The 18,805-nt window shown below is 33.5% G+C and overlaps 3 protein-coding genes across 3 annotated transcripts; 2 read left to right on the top strand and 1 right to left on the bottom strand.

Moving 5' to 3' along the window:
• Positions 1-326: 326 nt before the first annotated feature.
• Positions 327-1,328, top strand: TRIADDRAFT_61834 (uncharacterized protein; the record flags this gene model as incomplete). Its single annotated transcript, XM_002117771.1, has 1 exon — positions 327-1,328. The coding sequence occupies one exon, from the start codon at positions 327-329 to the stop codon at positions 1,326-1,328; it is 1,002 nt and encodes a 333-aa protein (XP_002117807.1).
• Positions 1,329-3,664: 2,336 nt separating this feature from the next.
• Positions 3,665-11,006, bottom strand: TRIADDRAFT_61833 (uncharacterized protein; the record flags this gene model as incomplete). The annotated part of the gene is made up of 22 exons (XM_002117722.1): positions 3,665-3,761; positions 3,911-3,939; positions 4,016-4,137; positions 4,209-4,281; positions 4,350-4,412; positions 4,482-4,764; positions 4,858-4,957; positions 5,395-5,516; positions 5,582-5,650; positions 5,719-5,778; positions 5,868-5,955; positions 6,118-6,235; positions 6,326-6,475; positions 6,707-6,846; positions 6,928-7,005; positions 7,094-7,832; positions 7,956-8,143; positions 8,472-9,165; positions 9,360-9,475; positions 10,115-10,233; positions 10,338-10,461; positions 10,913-11,006. The coding sequence occupies 22 exons, from the start codon at positions 11,004-11,006 to the stop codon at positions 3,665-3,667; spliced, it is 3,666 nt and encodes a 1,221-aa protein (XP_002117758.1).
• A 1,457-nt stretch (positions 11,007-12,463) lies between these two features.
• Positions 12,464-16,723, top strand: TRIADDRAFT_61832 (uncharacterized protein; the record flags this gene model as incomplete). Its single annotated transcript, XM_002117770.1, has 19 exons — positions 12,464-12,583; positions 12,983-13,103; positions 13,184-13,214; positions 13,349-13,420; positions 13,694-13,790; positions 13,869-14,006; positions 14,148-14,239; positions 14,347-14,473; positions 14,524-14,625; positions 14,747-14,795; positions 14,902-14,960; positions 15,177-15,291; positions 15,387-15,478; positions 15,677-15,754; positions 15,824-15,880; positions 15,991-16,071; positions 16,262-16,360; positions 16,433-16,519; positions 16,604-16,723. 19 exons carry the CDS (start codon positions 12,464-12,466, stop codon positions 16,721-16,723), a joined length of 1,737 nt encoding a protein of 578 aa, XP_002117806.1.
• Between the last annotated feature and the right edge of the window lie 2,082 nt (positions 16,724-18,805).

Raw genomic sequence — 18,805 nt, 5'->3', positions numbered from 1 at the left:
ATAACGGCTAATAACAGACTATTGCATTATAGAGGCTGCAATAGGCAAGATACAGTACCATTTCGTGGTAATGGTTTCATCCTTTTCATGATTGCGAAAATGGATTTTTGAAAACATCTCATGGGCGTAGTTGCCATACGTATCACTATGTAAGAGGTCTCAAGTCGTTTTTTCAAGACTGTACTTTTTTATAGCAACTAATAGTACTAAATGGTAATTTAATAAAATATAGCTATTATTTTATACAATCTTCTCATTTCATGAAAAGGAACCTGTGAACCCTATACTTATATGAATATTTAATAGTTAACTTTAATTCATCGAAAATGAACAAATACGATAGCCTGTCCCGAAAGTTTAGCTTGCCGGAGTTGCCTGATATAAAAAGGAAAACTGATCGGAGTGATCGTGATGATATTTGGATAAATTCCCCCAAAAAATCAGCTATGGCTAATGAAAGCACAAAAGACACCCAGACCAAAGATGTTATGTACTGGAAGCCTACATTATCGCACGTTCAAAAAGGTCATAGGGGTGAAGACCATGATGCCTATATTAGTAGTAAAAATGCTCGTAAGGGAACAGTATTTCTATCTCAAAGCAAGCATATTACTTGGAAAGATATTTTAAGGAATGGAAATGAGCATGAAAGAACTCGAAAAAAGTATCGTAGTTCGTGGAAAAATAGAAATTTATATCCTGCGCTACCTACTCTTAATGATACAAAACCGAAGGTTCGTTATCGATCAAATATTACACGTTGTTACGCTAATGCGACCGAAGTGGTGCCAGCAACTGAAAAGAATTGGACAACTCCATCTTTTTACAATGAGGATCTTTCTTCCCGTAGGCAGCTTGATCATAAATTGCATAGAATTGAAAGTGCGTGTCTAAATAATTCTGGTCAGAAAAGAGGCTTATATTGCGATGTTATGGGCTCAGAATTATGTGAAAAGTGTATTGAGATAACCAGAAGATATAACAGCATCGAAGTTCATCGCCAGTTATACCCTAAGATAAATATCAACTGCGACTCGCTTTGCCGTAATCATGCTCTTAAACAGTTTTTTAGCGAATCGGACTCCCAAATATATATTGCAGATGGTAACAAGATAGCCCCAAGCAGGCTTTCAAATCAATCTAAACAAAGATTAATGGAAAGTGCTACTCCAGACTCTTTCTATGATAAACAATCTAAAAGTCCTGGTATTCGTGATCGCATTTCAACCCTTTCTGAATCTATTGATTTACGAACTATACGACTTGATCCACCTTTTCTATCAATCAATATGCCCTTATCAGCATCAGATATCGCGATGGACTATTAAACCAATCAATCAACAGTTAATTATCCAATAGTGTCGACACATATACTGATTAGAAATTTCATTGGTTTTTTATACAATTTCGAATAAACATTAGTGCTGTTATGCATAGTAATGGAAATGCGGTATTAAAATTTTGTTTATCTCCATGAAAGGACAACTGTTCCAACTTGATAAAATTACAGTTTATATCAACGATGGCAAAGGGAACTTCTGTATTTCTGACTTTTTATGCCTATCGTATCATTTATACAAAGTTACTTTACTCACAGAATCACTGCTAAGCGATTTTGTTCCAGATATTTGCACGGGTCGAGTCGTAAGCAAAGCACTGTACTTTATGTAATGTATGAAATATTGACGTGTTTGTTGCTTCACAAATTAGAAAATATCCTGCACTTTATTATTGTACTCATATACTAGATTGCACCTGCACTTTGTTCGGTAGTTACCCATATCATCATTCATGATTGAATAACTACAGTACAATATATAATAAGTGCCTGTATATCGAGTCCTGTATACACATACATCACAATACTGCAGAAGTACAGATCTTCAGAATGTTTTGACAAATGGATGAACTTCTTGTATAGCACTGAATGATATTAGTTTAAATTGAATATTTTAATACGGTTATCCCGGTATGATGAAATTACTTGAAATTATTGTTACGAATGCCATTCATTATAGTTATATGAGCTCTTAACTGTATACAAATTCAATTGGATAGTAACGAATCATAGTCATTCTTACCGAATTTACGAGCATAAGCAGACCTTGGTACTGATGAGCTGCTTCTCATAACTTTCTAGCATGATCTCACTGGTGTATATCGTACCATGGACAAAGGACTACTAGAAGAAGACCTGGATTGATTACTCTTGAACGGACAGACCTTTTCGGCCTCATCTCGTCAAAATATTGTTTCAAACATTTCGTTGCGGCAGTACTTTAGTATGCAAACGGTCAATTTTACATTCACTGATTTTTTCTAAATTAAGTAATATTCCATTGAATCTTATCATCTGTTACTAAATTCTACTTGGAAACAGTTATATAAGATCGTAAATGGTATTTAAGTTAGTACCAGTGATATAGAAAACAGACACGAAAGATCCATACTAAGTACTGTACTGTAGCCATTTTTCGATTCAATACAGCCTCATTTTTCCTTACGGTAAGAAAGTCCGCCTGTCCGAGAGAATGATCAGTGCAGGTCCTATTCTAGTAGTATATGATAGCACGTATCTGCACGAGATATTTACAATACAGTATGTGTTGGATACAAACAATTAATGATTATACAGTATATGTACCGTACATTTAATAATCAAAGTGGGCAGCATGAACTGCTGTTTATTGGGTTTACTGATAACATGCACGGAATATCGGTTGTGTTCGATCACATTTTCACTCTTACATTCGATCAATGTATGACTTTTGAAAAGATCATGGTAGCATTGTAACAAATTTATATAGCAGGTACCGTATTCATTCTATATTCAAATCGTTTGACATACAAAAATTTAATAATTTCTTAACATTTAGTATCATGCAAATATTGATAGTTTAGTACAATTCTATTTCGTAGATGAAGTAATAGCAATGGTTTAAAAGTAGAGTAAATTTGGAAATTTATCAAGCAGAAAGTAGTACAATCACAAGCTAGTATATGCAAGAATTTTAAACATAAGAATTTCGTTATACAAACTAGACAAATCGTTCATATACAATTATAACAAACTCAAGCATAAATGCGAAGGAATTAGATATAATAGTAAGCTTGAATGGTCTTCCAAAAAATTTATAATGTGTAGAAGTGCTAATGGATGCTGCTAAGAATATAGATAGACGGTAATAAACCTTAAATGGCAGAATAAAACCATTTCAGTTTCTAAAACGTAATAAGTTACAAAATAGGTATCTTGTGATTTTATTTCTAATTTACAATTGTCACAGTGACACAAATATAATACACAGGTAGCAGTTACTTGAATAAGCCCTTTGATATACTTTTGGACTGCAAATGAACCTTACTGTACATGCATCGCAAAATTTTGTAACAATAAAACTATTAATGTAGCTAATAAATCTCGGCATGTAGTTAGAACATACCGGAAACTTACGACAGCTCAATATTGCAAATCAATGAAATTATTAGAAAAGAGATAAATATCAAAAGGGAGAATTAGCAAGAAAGATTATTGTACAGAGCTTAAGAGTTGACCGGCTCGTAATAAATTCAAGCGCCTTCACGTCCATTAGGTAGTGGAAACTTAATGAAATTGAAAATCCCAATCTTGCATTCACTTGTTTTGCCTTGAAAGCACACCTCATCAATCGATTCCTTGAACCAAGTAACTTTCCAAAACAATAACGCAATCATTTAGTCTATCTAGTTCTTGCATCATCTGCTTGATAGCATCATTATTTCTAATAAGAGATTGTTTTTCGTAAAGAGGTGTTGTAATGTGATTTCTATGTAACATATACAACCAATCTGAAAGAAGCTTCTCTCTAGAAAAAGTATTTAGTATTAGAGAATGCCGAAAAATTCATATTTATCGAATTGCTCAACTTACTTCGCTCCTATGCAGATTAACATTTGGAACTGAAACAGGGAAGTAAAAGAAAAATTATTTAGCAAGCAATAAAATTCTTCCGTGAGGCTATATAAAATACTATACCTTTAGGTCATTATTAACACTAATTTTCTCTCGATTAATGAGATTAATTAGGTAAATAAAGCGATTGCAAGCTACTCTGTTTACTTGAGATGGTAAGGTCCTAGAGAACCTGCTGGCTTTCTCTAAATTTAAAGCAATTTGTTGGTATCAATACATGTACAAATCAAAACATCTTAATTTTTATAATTCATACCGAAATAACTCCAGATATGTGAAAAGGAAAGTTTACTAGTTTGCCGAAATTTCTTACGACCATCCATTAGAATCTAAATAAAAATTATAACTAGCTTGAGGGAAACAATTCAAGTACACATGAAAACTCTGTTTCACAAACCATTTCAATTATAGAACATAGCCCATCTTCTTCACATAGTACATCCGTAGCTCGTGAATATTCCTTACAAGAAATATTTTAAAATTTTATAAGATTCGAAGTACAATATCATGTGGTAAATAATAGTAATACCTGAGTCGACGAAACTGGGAGCTGTAATACACGATTGATTGCACTTTGTAACTTTTTAATATTAACATTAACTATTTCGTTTTTGCTAACTGTAGCTACATCTCCATTGTTGTCTTGTATTAGCACGCGTGTATTATTTCGATCACTTTCAGTATCATAGCTCTTGTGCCTTGCCGCAATCTTAAGAGTTTCATTAGACAAAGATTTCCAGCTGACAACTTCGCCGTCAGCTTCTTTATGCAGACTATCTTCACCTTTAATGATCCATTGATTGTAGGAAAATCTAGAAAATAATCCGTTATGTCACATAACTAATATAAAATCCACATTATTAAAAATTGAACCTTATATACATAAAACTATACGTATAACAAACCTATATACTTGAAGAGTAGTTATGTCTTGCACGAAAACTTCTTCTAAATACCAGGCAGGTGTAAATCCTATTACGTAATTACTAAATTTACTTTGTATTTCTATAAAGGTCATATAGTTTCTTCACTTAAGATGATTAGCTCATATAGCTAGTAAAAAATACCACTGTTATCGTGTCCAATAAGCATCTTAGTCAAGCGCCCAAGGTTCATATGCTATTATGTAATAATTAGCATTTGTATCTTATTACACACCAAAATAAGAAAAGGCTGCATTAATAAAATTATTCGACGATATACCGTGATTTCAAAGACGTCTTGCTCTTGAGGTATATTTACAATATCGGATATTCTATGACTACCGAATATCTTAAGCCAGCACTTGGCGCTAGTCACTGCATGAGCTTCTTTTCCGTTTATTATAACAATACGATACATGTGATCTGAACAGCAACATGAAAAATAGTTTTTCAGCGAGAAGTCGATTATTTTTATCGTTGTAAATATGAAAAAATCTTTACAAACACTTTACCACATACCAAACGTTAAATAATAATCCGTAAAGCAGAAAAAGTCTACAGCGTTAAGAGACAATAAATGGTATAGAAATTGCTCTCTCTCTTCTTCGCCTACTACGAAGGCATTATCTTTGTAATTTTGGCTGTAATAAAATTTAACACGTCATCTATGTAAATATAATTCTGGAAATTCTTTTATTATTCATACCGAATGAAATCACATTTATATAAGAGCTCACGAAAGTGATCGGATAAACACTTTTTCTCTAAGCATAACCTATGAATATACGCATAATAGCTACATTATAAAAAGGGTATGAAAGTAAAACAATAAAAATCTGTTACCGTATGAACGCTCTAGTGAAACCAGAATCGGTTTCTATTTCATCAATCCTGGCAATAATGCTATATTAAAATACAAACAAAATACTATTAGCCTTGCTAGAAGTTTTATACAAATAATGCTTCTATTCACCGACCATAATTGACCTTACCATAGATCATTTAGTAAAGTTGAACGCCTGACTAATTTTTCAAGAATACCGCCAGATTCTAACTGTCCCGGCATAATTCTAGATATGTCTGCGAGACGGTTTTAAAAATCAATACTTACGTATGTCAAGTGGGAACTTAGAAAGATTACAGTTACGATAAATTATAAAGATTGGTATGTAATAGTAAAACAAGACAGCCAAAGTTTTAGATTATAACGAAAGTGATGACTTATGACTCGACGGTGTTTACCATTTTTGAACATTTTCCGGTCACAAGAAGCAACAGCGATAGTGGAAGACCTAGACCTTGGTGTTCGAATCGTGTCCTTGTAGCGTTGCAGATAAGTCCATATTACCGACGACCGACTCTAATAGACAACAAAAATCGTACCATACCATAAGCCAATTTGCCATAGTTAACATTATCGGATCAAATCATCAAATGCAGTGTTTACAACCTTTTTTAATTTTCCCATAATCTCATGTTTGAAGATTCGTTCCAATAATTCGATAAGACCAGCAATCAGCGTAGTTTCTTCTACCTCAATAGATCGAAGTCCTAAATTAACAGCATCTTTTCCAACCTTTGCGACAACAAGTCTGTTTGTCTACAAGGTAATATCGAAATAGATCTCATTATAACTCAAGATAAAGGCTTAATACATAATGAAATCCTAACGAATACCCGTTTTTTTATTTCTTTTAATAGTTTATCAATAATTTGACTGTTAGTTCCCTTTGTTTGACAAAACCAAGGCGATATCTACTCCAACGTGCATTCATTAGTGAACCTACAGCTTGTTTTACCTAAAAAATAGCAACCTATACTGTTTCCTTACAACATCCTGCTGTCGATTTTCCGATTGCGATCCTAAAGCAGCAGGTAATTCAACTTTGCGGGTGCAGACCTTAAACGGACCACTATTTAGAACAACTTCGTTCAATTTACACTCCAGTCCTTGTCCGGCCATTACGTGCCCTATTAGTATATAAAACCAAACGATAATTATATGCAGTTTACAGAACAGATCATGAATTTAAAATTATTTGTATATAGTACCTTCACTAGTGGCATTCTTACAGGATTCGTTTATAGAAACAGATATTTCAATTTCGGTGCTATCAGTTTCGAACGACTCTGTGAAGATAAAATAAACGTTGCAATGTTGATCTAAATAAGTAGAAAATCCCGTTTCATTAATAGCATTTATCATTTTCTTATATACCAGAAAGTGGTTCATCGACAAATGACGCTATGGACAATTCCAGAGAATGTTTATGGAACATCTTAATCTTATTCATAAAAATCATATGGTTACGATTACATGTTATCAAAGCATATTCGCTTTCAATATAAGAAGCAAACATCTGAGATTCTAAAAACGACGAATAGAAAGGCAGCCAATCTTTGTTTTGAACATTTAAAAAAGCCGATTTATCAAAATAGCATCCCGTATCTTTCATTTGATCACTTTCTTCTTGAAATATGAAAGCTTCAAAGCCAGCTAATAATCTGACAAAATAATTCAAAAATAAGCCTCGCAAAGATGCATTACATTGTTCCTCCAATAAAACCCTGACAGACTCTTCTTTTCGCTCATTCTCCAGTTTCTCTAAGGCAGATGACCAATTACAACATCTTTTTTGAGACCCACTTAATAATTCTACATTCGATTGATTTTGCATCTTCACATTGTCAGTATCTTTCGCATGTATGCATCTATCTTTTGTACCAAGATCAGCTGAACTATTATTTAAAACTGCTAGCTGAATACAATCTTGTATTGCGATAGAGAACATTGAAGAAGATGAATACTTCAAAAGCGATCTATTTGAGAACTTTTCGCTACTTTCTTGTACGAAATTTTCGATTTCGTCGATCATTTCTTGCTTAAATGGGATGGGCAATAAATCTTCCGGCAGATCTACAGTTCCACTATCAATGTCAACAAAGCAAACAGATGGCTAAAAAAAATATTAAGAGTCATTAAAACAGCTGAAGATCAAGATGTAAGATGATGTTACACTTAATAATTCATCAAATGAAGGAATCATAAAGGTCCATCATAGTAATTAATTTACACTTACTTCGCAGAGGAGACTTAACTTCGATTTATCGATTTGATTTCTATAATGAATACCCATGAGAAACGGAAATGGAGCCTCTAAAAACTTAATTAATGGCAACGGCAGAATCGGAACATAAGCATGAGGCCATGCAAATGGAAACAGTAAAGAGGACAGACCTTCAGCTACCAACATCAAACGATAATAATCTACAAGTGGATTAAGGTTTAGACTTTTTTAACATACGTGTAAATCTAGTTTTTATCTCTGTTTATTTAGCATACTGTCACTTCGAAATACGTACTATTTGAAACAGGATAATGTATATGGTACGTTGTAAGAATATAATTTATTTAAAATTAAAATTACTATGTTATACGGAATGATACCAATTCAAAATCTAAAATTTACTAGGATACAGTTATACATTTAGCGAAATTATAGTGAAAGTTTTTACACACTGCTAAGATCATATCACAACACGATATTATATTTTGTTGAAAATTGTAATCAATTAATTAATTAGCCAATACGAACCTGAAGAAAGTAATAAAATCTGTCGTTCAAATAACATGCAGCTAAAAATGTCCATAGCATTTCGAGCGCCTAACAGTCGAAATAGTTCTCGTAACGAGTATTCAAAGACTGGTAATTCATGCATCGGAGGATTCTTAATTGTTATAGGCAGTCCAGTACAGAGGCGTAATTTTACGTAATGACCGGCAGGCGGCGCTGGTACCTCATAGAGAAGGTGATAAATATAAGTCTCTACTGGCAGCGTTGTATCAGAAGCACCAGCAAACAAACCAGTAAACAGCTCTTCAATGATCTTACGATAAGCTTCGACGTGTTGAAATGATGTTATTAGAGCAATACACTTTGAAACGTATAAACCATCAACGTCTATATCAAAAGTTTGATGATTACTACTTGGGAAGTCGAGATCACTACGATTTATTTGCAGGGCTGATAATCTTCTTTTGTGTCCTTTAACCTGGTCAGAAACACTGTTTCCACTTTTAGGTAGGGAAGGACGCTCTAAATCAGCTTGATACATAGTGTATAAGGTCTTCATAGCTATGAGTATATCAGTATTGGTTACCTTCTCGTAAAACGTAACAGCATAACCAAATTCTCTACTGCCGTCATTATGAGTAATAATAAATGAATGATATAGTGGAGATCTACGATCGCCGGTAATCTTAAAGCTTAATCCCGAAGGTAAGCAGAGCTACAGTAACCAAAAGGAATAACTATTATTAGTAAGCTACAATATGCACATTTCTTGTAATCGTACATACATAATACATATTTACGATTAAGCTTTTCATGATGCTAATTAATAGCTACTCGTATTGTATCTTTGGCGATTATTACTGGAGTTTGTAACTAACAAAATCTATAAATAATCCGTTTTAATCCTACCATTCTAACAGCTTCCTTATCCAAGGGATTGCCATCAATAGCTTTTGGATAATGTTGAATGTAGTTAGCCTTATACGATCTTTCCAGGGGTGGCTTAGATAAATCATCATCGACACCTAATTTATAGAAATATCAAAGAATAAGATTCAGCGATAGCTAGCAAGAAATGTTTATTGATATACGCGTAAACATATACGTATTGTACGAAATTAGAACCGCTGCTCTGAAGCATTCTTAATTCAGTAAATTTATTAGAGGTGTTGAAGATGCCCACACCCGCACCAATTCTCCAGGCAACCAACCATTAACAGCATCTTACTGTACCAACCATAGACTACAGTAAGTACAGTACTGTTCGCTTTTTATTTTATTTACAATACTATACTGTACAGTACAGCATCAAATCTTGCTAGTCCGAAATAAACATTTAGTGATTCAGTCAGCTTACGATGTATGAATCACACTATGATTATATCAATCCTTCATTTTGAGAAGTAAGCTTATACTGATTGATTCAGTATCTCATTACCGACATAAATCGAATGAACTACTGTAATAATACCTTTGCGCCCGTACAGTTAGTGTACATCTTACGCTTACTATGAACAACCATGAAACTGACAGTATGGCACTGTAACTTACTGTACATTGTATGCGACTGTTTTATGAGGGTCATGTAAAGCGGATATGATGCAGAAACTGACAAATAACCAATCAACGCTTACAGGAAGCTACTACATACGTACAGTACTTACAGTTAGCATTTACATTAGTACAGTGGTCATCAAATTTTAGCGAAGGTGCATTGGTTTGATTGTATAATGCATATTTAGTATCTACTTTGGCAGTTGTGAAGTTATGAGCTACACAATTCCTGTATTAGTATAAATTACTAAGTAATGTAAGAAGCTACTGTAACCTAAAGTTATTTATTTCGTACTATATCAAAATAAAATTGTACAGTAAAGTAAAAAGTACAAGCGTAGCACGCAAAGTATAACGAGCGAGTATTTTGCAACTTCTTTCTCATTCACTCCAACATCTGAAATGAATTCAGCTCTTCCAATCCAACTCCAATCGTATCGGATTTCGATCGCAAACACTGTTTAAATGAGCGAGGACATTAATAACAATGTCGCGTTGTAAAGGTAAAAGACCATTGAGCCTGTACATAATTATAATAGAACGTTCAGATTTTTAACTTGATGTTCACCATCAAGTTAAAATCTGAACGGCCTGCAGTGTACAATGTACAGTACAGTAGCAAAGATCCCTGGTACAGTACAGTATGCGTACAAACAACTCCAATCGAGAGTCGAGGAACAGCTTTCCGTATTTGGACGCTGCAGGCTGCCCTATGGAGCATAGACTATCGACTTAGCAGTCAATGACTGCACCCAAATTAGGTAATATCAAGTTAATATGATAGCGGACGTAGTATATAAGTTAACCTAACCTATAAATTAACGCACAAAAATGTATGAATACTAATTGTTAAGCTGTATTTATTCTCCGTACGTTATAAATATGGAGAATGTATTTAGTTTACATACCTATATTATCCATAATTTCTAAGCCAATTTGCTCGTCTAAGCCACAAATAACGAAATAATCCACTAAGCCATCGATATGCTGCATCGCAGACATACTGTATGCTGTACGTTGTACCGTATACGGACAATATAGTCCAAACTAAGACAGAAATGAAAATTATGATTTTATAGTTCTGCAAAAAGCAGCCATGCAGAGAATATATTCATCTAGCTTTAACATTGACTAAGTATGACCAAAGACGTCTGCTTTTAAAAATGAAATCCATTTTATTAAATTAAAATTCTTGCAATGAAAGTCTACAGGTGCTGATATACTTTTTAATGTACAGTACTGTACTGTACACTACAGTACTCTACAGTTAACTCTAGTGTACAGTACTGTACTGTACTGTACATAACATATACTGTAGATGTGAGATTGGCTAACAGCACAGCACAGTCAGGGACTAGTATAAGAAAGAAATATTATTAGTATAGTGACTCAACAATCGTTGGCAGTCCCCTCCCGTCCCGTTTCTTTCTTCTTTTAGTACTACTGTATACTGTACACTACTGTATACTGTACAGTACATTATACTGTACTGTACTGTAGTAATCCCAAGCACAGTGTACCGTACAGTGCCTTCCAGTAGTGACTACCGTACTTAACTTCTTTTTTCATAGTTTTCATATTAAATATAGTACTTTAATTATAATTCATCCTATATTCCTGCCCAAAACTAGCCCCTTATTCAGTTACGTCTCACTACGCTAAACTGATGTTTCTATAGAGTAGTGGATTAGTTTTGGACACAAATATACGATGAATTATAATTAGAGTTGAGTACTTCAAAATGAGTAGTCGCTGCTTCCAGTCCTTCCAGAGTACTGTACACTGTACAGTGTACAGTGTACAACTGTACTGTACAGTACTGTACGTTTTAGCCATTACTGTAGACAGTACTGTAACACAGTACAGTATACAGTAGTACAGTACAGTACTCTACAGTACACTAGAGTCTACAGTACTGTATGTTACAGACACTATACTGTACTGTACAGTACAGTAAAAACGAAAAGGCGCAGGGAGTAAATCGACTAGTGTTTTCTGTAAAGTACAGTACTGTAGCAGTGAGAGCGGCAATTGATTCTTCGATTGGGAACATTTGGCTGGACAGTCTTAGCTATTACTGAAAGAGGTTCGGAAAAAGTAGGTGTAGTAATTATAAAGATTGAAAATATACGTATGAGTCAGTGGTCACGCCATAAGAATTACAAAAATTAAATTTTAATGTATCATAAGTTATTCCATGGACTTCTAGAAATACAATACTCGGCGAAGAACGAGTGTATTTCTGGAAGTCCACGGTTATTCGTATTGGAGTACAGTACAGTACAGTACTGTACAGTACAGTGATATTGTACAGTGTACTATACACTGTACATATCGAAGTCTTTACTCTAGGTCTTTGCTGTAGTTACTCTAGTTACTGTTTCAAATCAATTAAATTTCCTAGCAGCGAACTTCAGTATTATTTCTACGTTATATTTGAGGATCTAGCTATAACTAACATGGAAAACATTGGCGTATGGACCGAACACAAGGCACCCGACGATCGTATTTACTATTACAACACTGCGACTAAGAAATCACAATGGAAAAAGCCGGATGAGTTAAAAACTCGTGCTGAGGTCTACATCTTTGTAATAATTTCAAATTTTACATCCTGAGTGAGGATCCTTGAGTCCCCTTTGATAATGCTATCGATATCTGCTCTCTTAATTTTTACTTAGATAACAGATTTACATTATACTGTCTAGCTCTCTCAGAACTTTAGATCTGGAAGGATACGATGCTCTTTTACTGTAACCATAAGTTCATTAAAATACAACATAACTAAAATTTAGCGCAACGTACAACTCTACAGAGATACTTCCGTTATCATGCTCTTTAACTTTGAAGATTGCAGAGATGCGCAAAGCGTTTACTCAAAAACAATGAAATACTGTATCAATAAACTATTTAAATATTATAAAGTAACACTTCTGTCAGCTATGCATGTAAATATACGTATATATACTGTATTGCAGTTATTGATGGATTCTTGTCCATGGAAAGAACATGCAGCTGATAACGGAAAGACTTACTACCATAACATGGTAACTAAAGAATCTACTTGGACAATCCCCAAAGAACTAGAAGAAATCAAAGGTATCTTCAGTTTTTGTTTTATAGACTCTGCACGTTTCAAACGGCACAATTAATGAGTTACCTTATTCATCTGGTAATAGCTATGCTAGCTGGTGACGAAGGCCTTAAAGCGTAAGTATTTCGCAATTAAAATGAAAGTAATCTATTTTTATATAGTAATCATATCCGGTATGACACCATGACCTCGATGCTAAAGGATTCACTAAACATTTTGCCATTTATTTTCGAATACGTAAACTTAATAGCCAAACAAAAGCTCAAGCAAGTGGGTTGGAGACTGGAGAAAACACTGTACCTACACAGAACCAAAACCTGAGGTATCATTTAATAAATTTTTAACCACCTTACGATGGGATTAAAACCATATAATTTCTTGTCAGCGTCATACAAGCCTTTGTATTAATTAGACAGATATAAAGATTGTCTATACTGTATACTGTATATATTAAAATAATTTTATCCATGTGTACGTGTGTGTATATACTCTTCAGTACATACTATTACGAGTGAGGAGTCTACTAGTAACGATTATTAGTAATTGAAATACTGTCTTGCTGAAGATATTTACTAAGCTCTACTCCATTTTACAGTAGCACAGTCGGTCAGATGACGGAAGTAACTGAAAAAATTCAATACAGTAATAAAGACGAAGCTAAGCAAGCCTTTATTGGACTACTAAAAGAAAAAGTACGATATAAAATACAGTTTATGCCATTTCATTATACAGATTTTCTTTGCATCTAAATATGACGAATACAATTTTAGCAAATCCCGTCATACTATACCTGGGATGCTGTTATGAAAGTAATTGTAAGTGATCCAAGGTACGCTGCACTTCCTAAAATGAATGAAAGAAAGCTAGCTTTTAACGAATATAAAACGAAAAAATCAAAAGAAGAAAAGGTATTTGTAGCATAAGAATTATAGGGATCCATTAATACGATATAATATCCCGAGTTCCCTCCATCATCACCATTATGAGTAAAACAACAAAACATTTCAGCAGCAAGGGACTTAAACGTTTAAAATTTCCTCATTAAACAGGAAGAACAGAGAGTAAAAGTAAGATTAGCACGCGAAAGGTTAACAAATGCTATGTTTAATCATCCAAAAATGGGTTCTTATGTTCGTTGGAGGTAGTAGATGTATTCTTAATGCTATATTTATCTAGAGTTAATAAATTTCGAAAATTTTTATGATAATAAAATTCAATTTGAACGATTTTTAACAATATTTCTGACAGACAAGTGTGCGAGTTATTTGAGAAAGAGCAGTACTGGCAAGATATTCCAGAAAGAGATAAACGAGTAATGCAAAATATATTATTGATTCCTTTTCTTGGCTCTTTAAATTTTAAGTTATCTCTTGATGTATGTTGTAGGACATTTATGATGATATCATTATTCAATTGAGTAAAAAGGAGAAAAAAGAAGAAGAAGAAAAGAGAGACAAAGATAGAAATAAAATTTTGGCATTACTTCGTACTATAAGTGAAATAACTTATAGCACTACTTGGGGCAAAGTAAGTATTTTACGTATACGTACACTTACATCTGTACTTTTATCAGATACTAGCGTGAATCCTCCACAACAAGTCATACAACCGATCATTAACAAAGATACACTATTCTATTTACTGTTAGGCTCAAGAAATTCTTGATAATGACAATACTTTTAATAATGATTGCAAAGGTAAAATTCTATTAAATGCAGACTTTACTAGAATAGTTATGACCGTAATTTGTAGTTAAATAGTGCTTGAGTTAACGTAAGCTACTCTAAATAAATTTAATCTTAGATATCGACAAATTGGATACATTATTTGCTTTCCAGGATCATATAAGAGAGCTAGAAAAGGTAAGGGTATAGGATATGGATATAGTACGCATATAATAACTGTTTAACCGATATTATATTAGCAAGAAGAAGAAAACAGGTTAGCTGAAAGAAACAATAGAAAACGCCAAGAAAGAAAGAACAGAGAGAGTTTTTTAGTACGCGGCCAAATGCATGTTAAACTCTAGAATTAACATTGATATTAAGTAGAAAACCCTATATTTTTTGAAATATTAGAATTTGCTAGATGAACTTCATACAAATGGTAACTTGGATGCTAATTCTGCTTGGAAATTATTATTTCTTGTTATTCGTACTGACTCAAGATTTACGGTCATGCTAGGACAGCGAGGTAGGCAATGCGATATCCGTAGTTTTAAATTTGGCATGCTCCGTTAATTTCATTTAACCCTCTGCATAATATAGTATTATTCAAACCCATTACAGGGTCATCTCCATTAGATTTATTTAAATTCTATGTTGATGACTTAAAAAACCGATATCACGATGAAAAGAAGATCATAAAAGAAATCTTGAAGGTTAGTTGACCAGAATCCCAGGTTTGCTCCGAAGTTGTAGTATTTATAGCGTTAGCTAAAGCACTGCTACATTCTTTAACAGGATAAATTCGAAGTTGAAACAACAACGAAGTTAGAAGTATGGTAGTATTCCTTAGCCTCTAATTTATGTTCAAGAACACATCATAAGCTGTTAACATATACATATCGTCAATCTAGGAGTTTTTTGAAATCATCACTTGTGACCCGAGATCTCAAACCTTGGATAAAGGCAATGCCACAACTGCCTACTATAGTGTATGTTTTGTACTATTTGTCCTTTATTATTGGTGTTTATGGTTAAGTTAGCTATCTATTAATCTACAGTTATTAGAGAAGGCCGAAGCAAGAGAAAGAGACAGACTAAAAGCCGAAGAAAAAAAGGTAATGAGATAAGTAGTGATATGTTTTCAACTAAGATAGTAATAAATTAACTATGGTATTTAATATCATTTGCACTGGCTGAAACGATATTGAAAATTTTGCGTTCGTAGATGCGTCGTTTGGAGGGAGCATTCAAAGCTATGCTTAAATCTCATACACCTCCTATACTGCTAAACGCGAAATGGGAAGAGGTTAGAACTTACGAAACCACATATGAATCTCATACAATTTATGTTATATAAGTATTAATCGTAATAGCAAATACCTAAATAGAGAATCTAATAGTCTCTACTCCCTTTATTCTATTGTATTTGTGCAGCAATAAATTTTTATCTATTTTAATATACTGATAAAAATTGAACCACTCATTATTTAAAACAGTACCGTGAAATTTTTATTAACAATCCGGCCTTTGAAGCAGTTACTATTGAGGCAGAACGTATCAGATTGTTTGAAGAGTTTATAAATGAACTCGATGGGGTAAAATTTTATTAGTTTAATTGCACTGTCTTGCACGAAATTTTATTTGATTAACCAATACTGAAATTGTAGGGCAAAGGTGATCAATCAGTAAAGCCAAGTCATCATAAATCAAAGAAATCGAAGAAACATCGGAATAAGCGATCAAGATCAAGATCTGTAAGTAAATTTGTGATTAGATCTCAAATGCTGCATATATTTCAGAAATTATCCTGAATTAAACCATGTTTTTAAACGGTAAAGATATCTTATTCCGATGATGAAGAATCCAGTAAGAGATCCCGTAGAAAATCGAAAAAACATAAAAGATCAATATCTCGATCTAGATCACGATCGCCCGCATCAGATTCCGGTACTGCTTAGGTTTGTTGATATTAGGAAATGGCCTTCTAATGTAATATTTTTCAATCAATGAATAGATCATGACAGCAGGAGGAGAAAACATAAGAAGGTGACTTGCCCTCCATCTCTTAATAAATTATCTAATTTATGACATTAATAATCTTCAAAATATTCTATCTCCCAGAAATCAAAAAAACGTCGACGTCGATCTGTAAGTCAGGAATACTTCAATTGCTAAATCATGTCCTTACGTTTCTAGCACAGTACCAGTGCTCTCAGCTAACGTCCTAAACACGAATTATATAATTATCAACGGTCTCGCTTATGTTACCATCATAGCATTCAAGTGATTCTAGCCGATCTGCAGAAAGTCGCCGTAACCCGAAATCACCAAGTAGAAGCCCTCGAATATCAAAAGGCGTAAGCGCATTTTTATCCAATATAATCTTTAGGCCAATTTACAGCCATCAATGTACACTTCCTTTGTAGTAGCTTTGAACTAACCCTTACTCTTACCAATGCCGATTAGTCCATTGAAGATACAGGACACAGCACAAGCGAAAGTGAGTTAGAGACAAGAAGACGAGAATTATTAAAAAAATTGGAGGAGACAAATTAAGGAAGAACCAATTCAGATACGCTTGAATTCAACAATCTGAGACAAAAGTTTTTGATTTCATGTACGTTAGAGCATTGCAATTCATTAAAATAATTAAATCTTTACTAGTATTTCCTTTCTTTACAACACTGGCCGACCGCTAGCTGCTGCAACTGTGTCATTACATTACTATCTGTCTATTGTATCATTTAATTATTGCGTTAATAATAAAGGGATCATTAACTTCCGTCTATATTACTTCAAGCAGTAATGTAATTATTGACTCTATAGCTTGCCAGAGACTTGATGCATAGTCCGTTTTGTATGCAAGAATTAATATTTATAAACTGAAACCATTATCGTTGCCGGTTAATCCAACAATAATCGTTGTTCAAGAAAAATTAGGCAAAATATTGCCTACAAAAATTAAATTTATTCCTAAAAAGTCGGATTCCGGAAATCCATCTAAAAGTTAAAGGCACTAAAAATCGCTTCATTAACGTTTACTTAAGTTGTTATGGATTTACAGCTAAACCAGAGAATTTATTATTAAAGATAGCCTAGCCAGCAATGTGATCACGATTCATTTATATATATTCCTTAAAATTTGGCTTATCACATGATGATAAGCTAGGGATGTGTGTATGTAATAGTTCGCGTAATCGCACAAAGGATGAATAATGAATTCGCAATTTAAGACTAGAACATTAACATCAAACGAAATATGTAGAACTTTGTACTAGAGTGCAAGATAGCCTTTTGTTAGTAGTATATCCTCATAAGGTTGGTATCGTAAAGTTTATCGTAACTATGCATACCATATACTGTACATACGTCCTATGCAAGCGTTAAAATAAGGAAGTACATTCTTCCGTAGGAATACTGTACAAATTTACTCGTGTAGTTCGCTCTATAGAAAGAAAACCACTAATAGCAGTATTAGTATGTTCACTTTGAATAATTGCGAGCAAATACGCGCATTTAGGAAAGCTACTCAAGTCTAGTTAGGATCTTGCATGCAAGTATGCACAGGAAGTTTATATGCAGAATTTTGTTCGATAGATCTTGCAATGTATTTTAAGAAAAATAACTTCTCAGCTATGTACTCTTATTTTTAGATATCTAATACCTTATACTGTGTGTACCGACTAAGGTAGCAACATTTATTTACTTATATATGACGAGTACGTAGTATATATACACGTATTTTACACTATTAGATGACATGATTGCATACTTGCTATTTCTAACGTCTAAATGCAATAAAGTAATGATAATTAAAATTATTTCATAATTTTATAGGCAAAATATTAACGAATTCAGTGATACTTTATTCTTATACAAATATATTTTCTGTATCTACCTACGAAACTGTATTCTAAAGTATTTTCAGCTTTTATATAATCTTCATGACCGTAAGTCTGCAAGCGACAAGCAAAACGGTTAACAAACTGCCAGCATTTAGCTTTGTTATACACAATATGGCTTAAATAATAAAGATGTAA

The sequence above is a fragment of the Trichoplax adhaerens genome, genomic scaffold (genome assembly GCF_000150275.1).
Source record: "Trichoplax adhaerens TRIADscaffold_28 genomic scaffold, whole genome shotgun sequence".
Taxonomy (NCBI): Eukaryota; Metazoa; Placozoa; class Uniplacotomia; order Trichoplacea; family Trichoplacidae; genus Trichoplax; species Trichoplax adhaerens.
The sequence above is the reverse complement of the archived record's forward strand: the minus strand, read 5'-3'. Positions and strand labels throughout refer to the sequence as shown.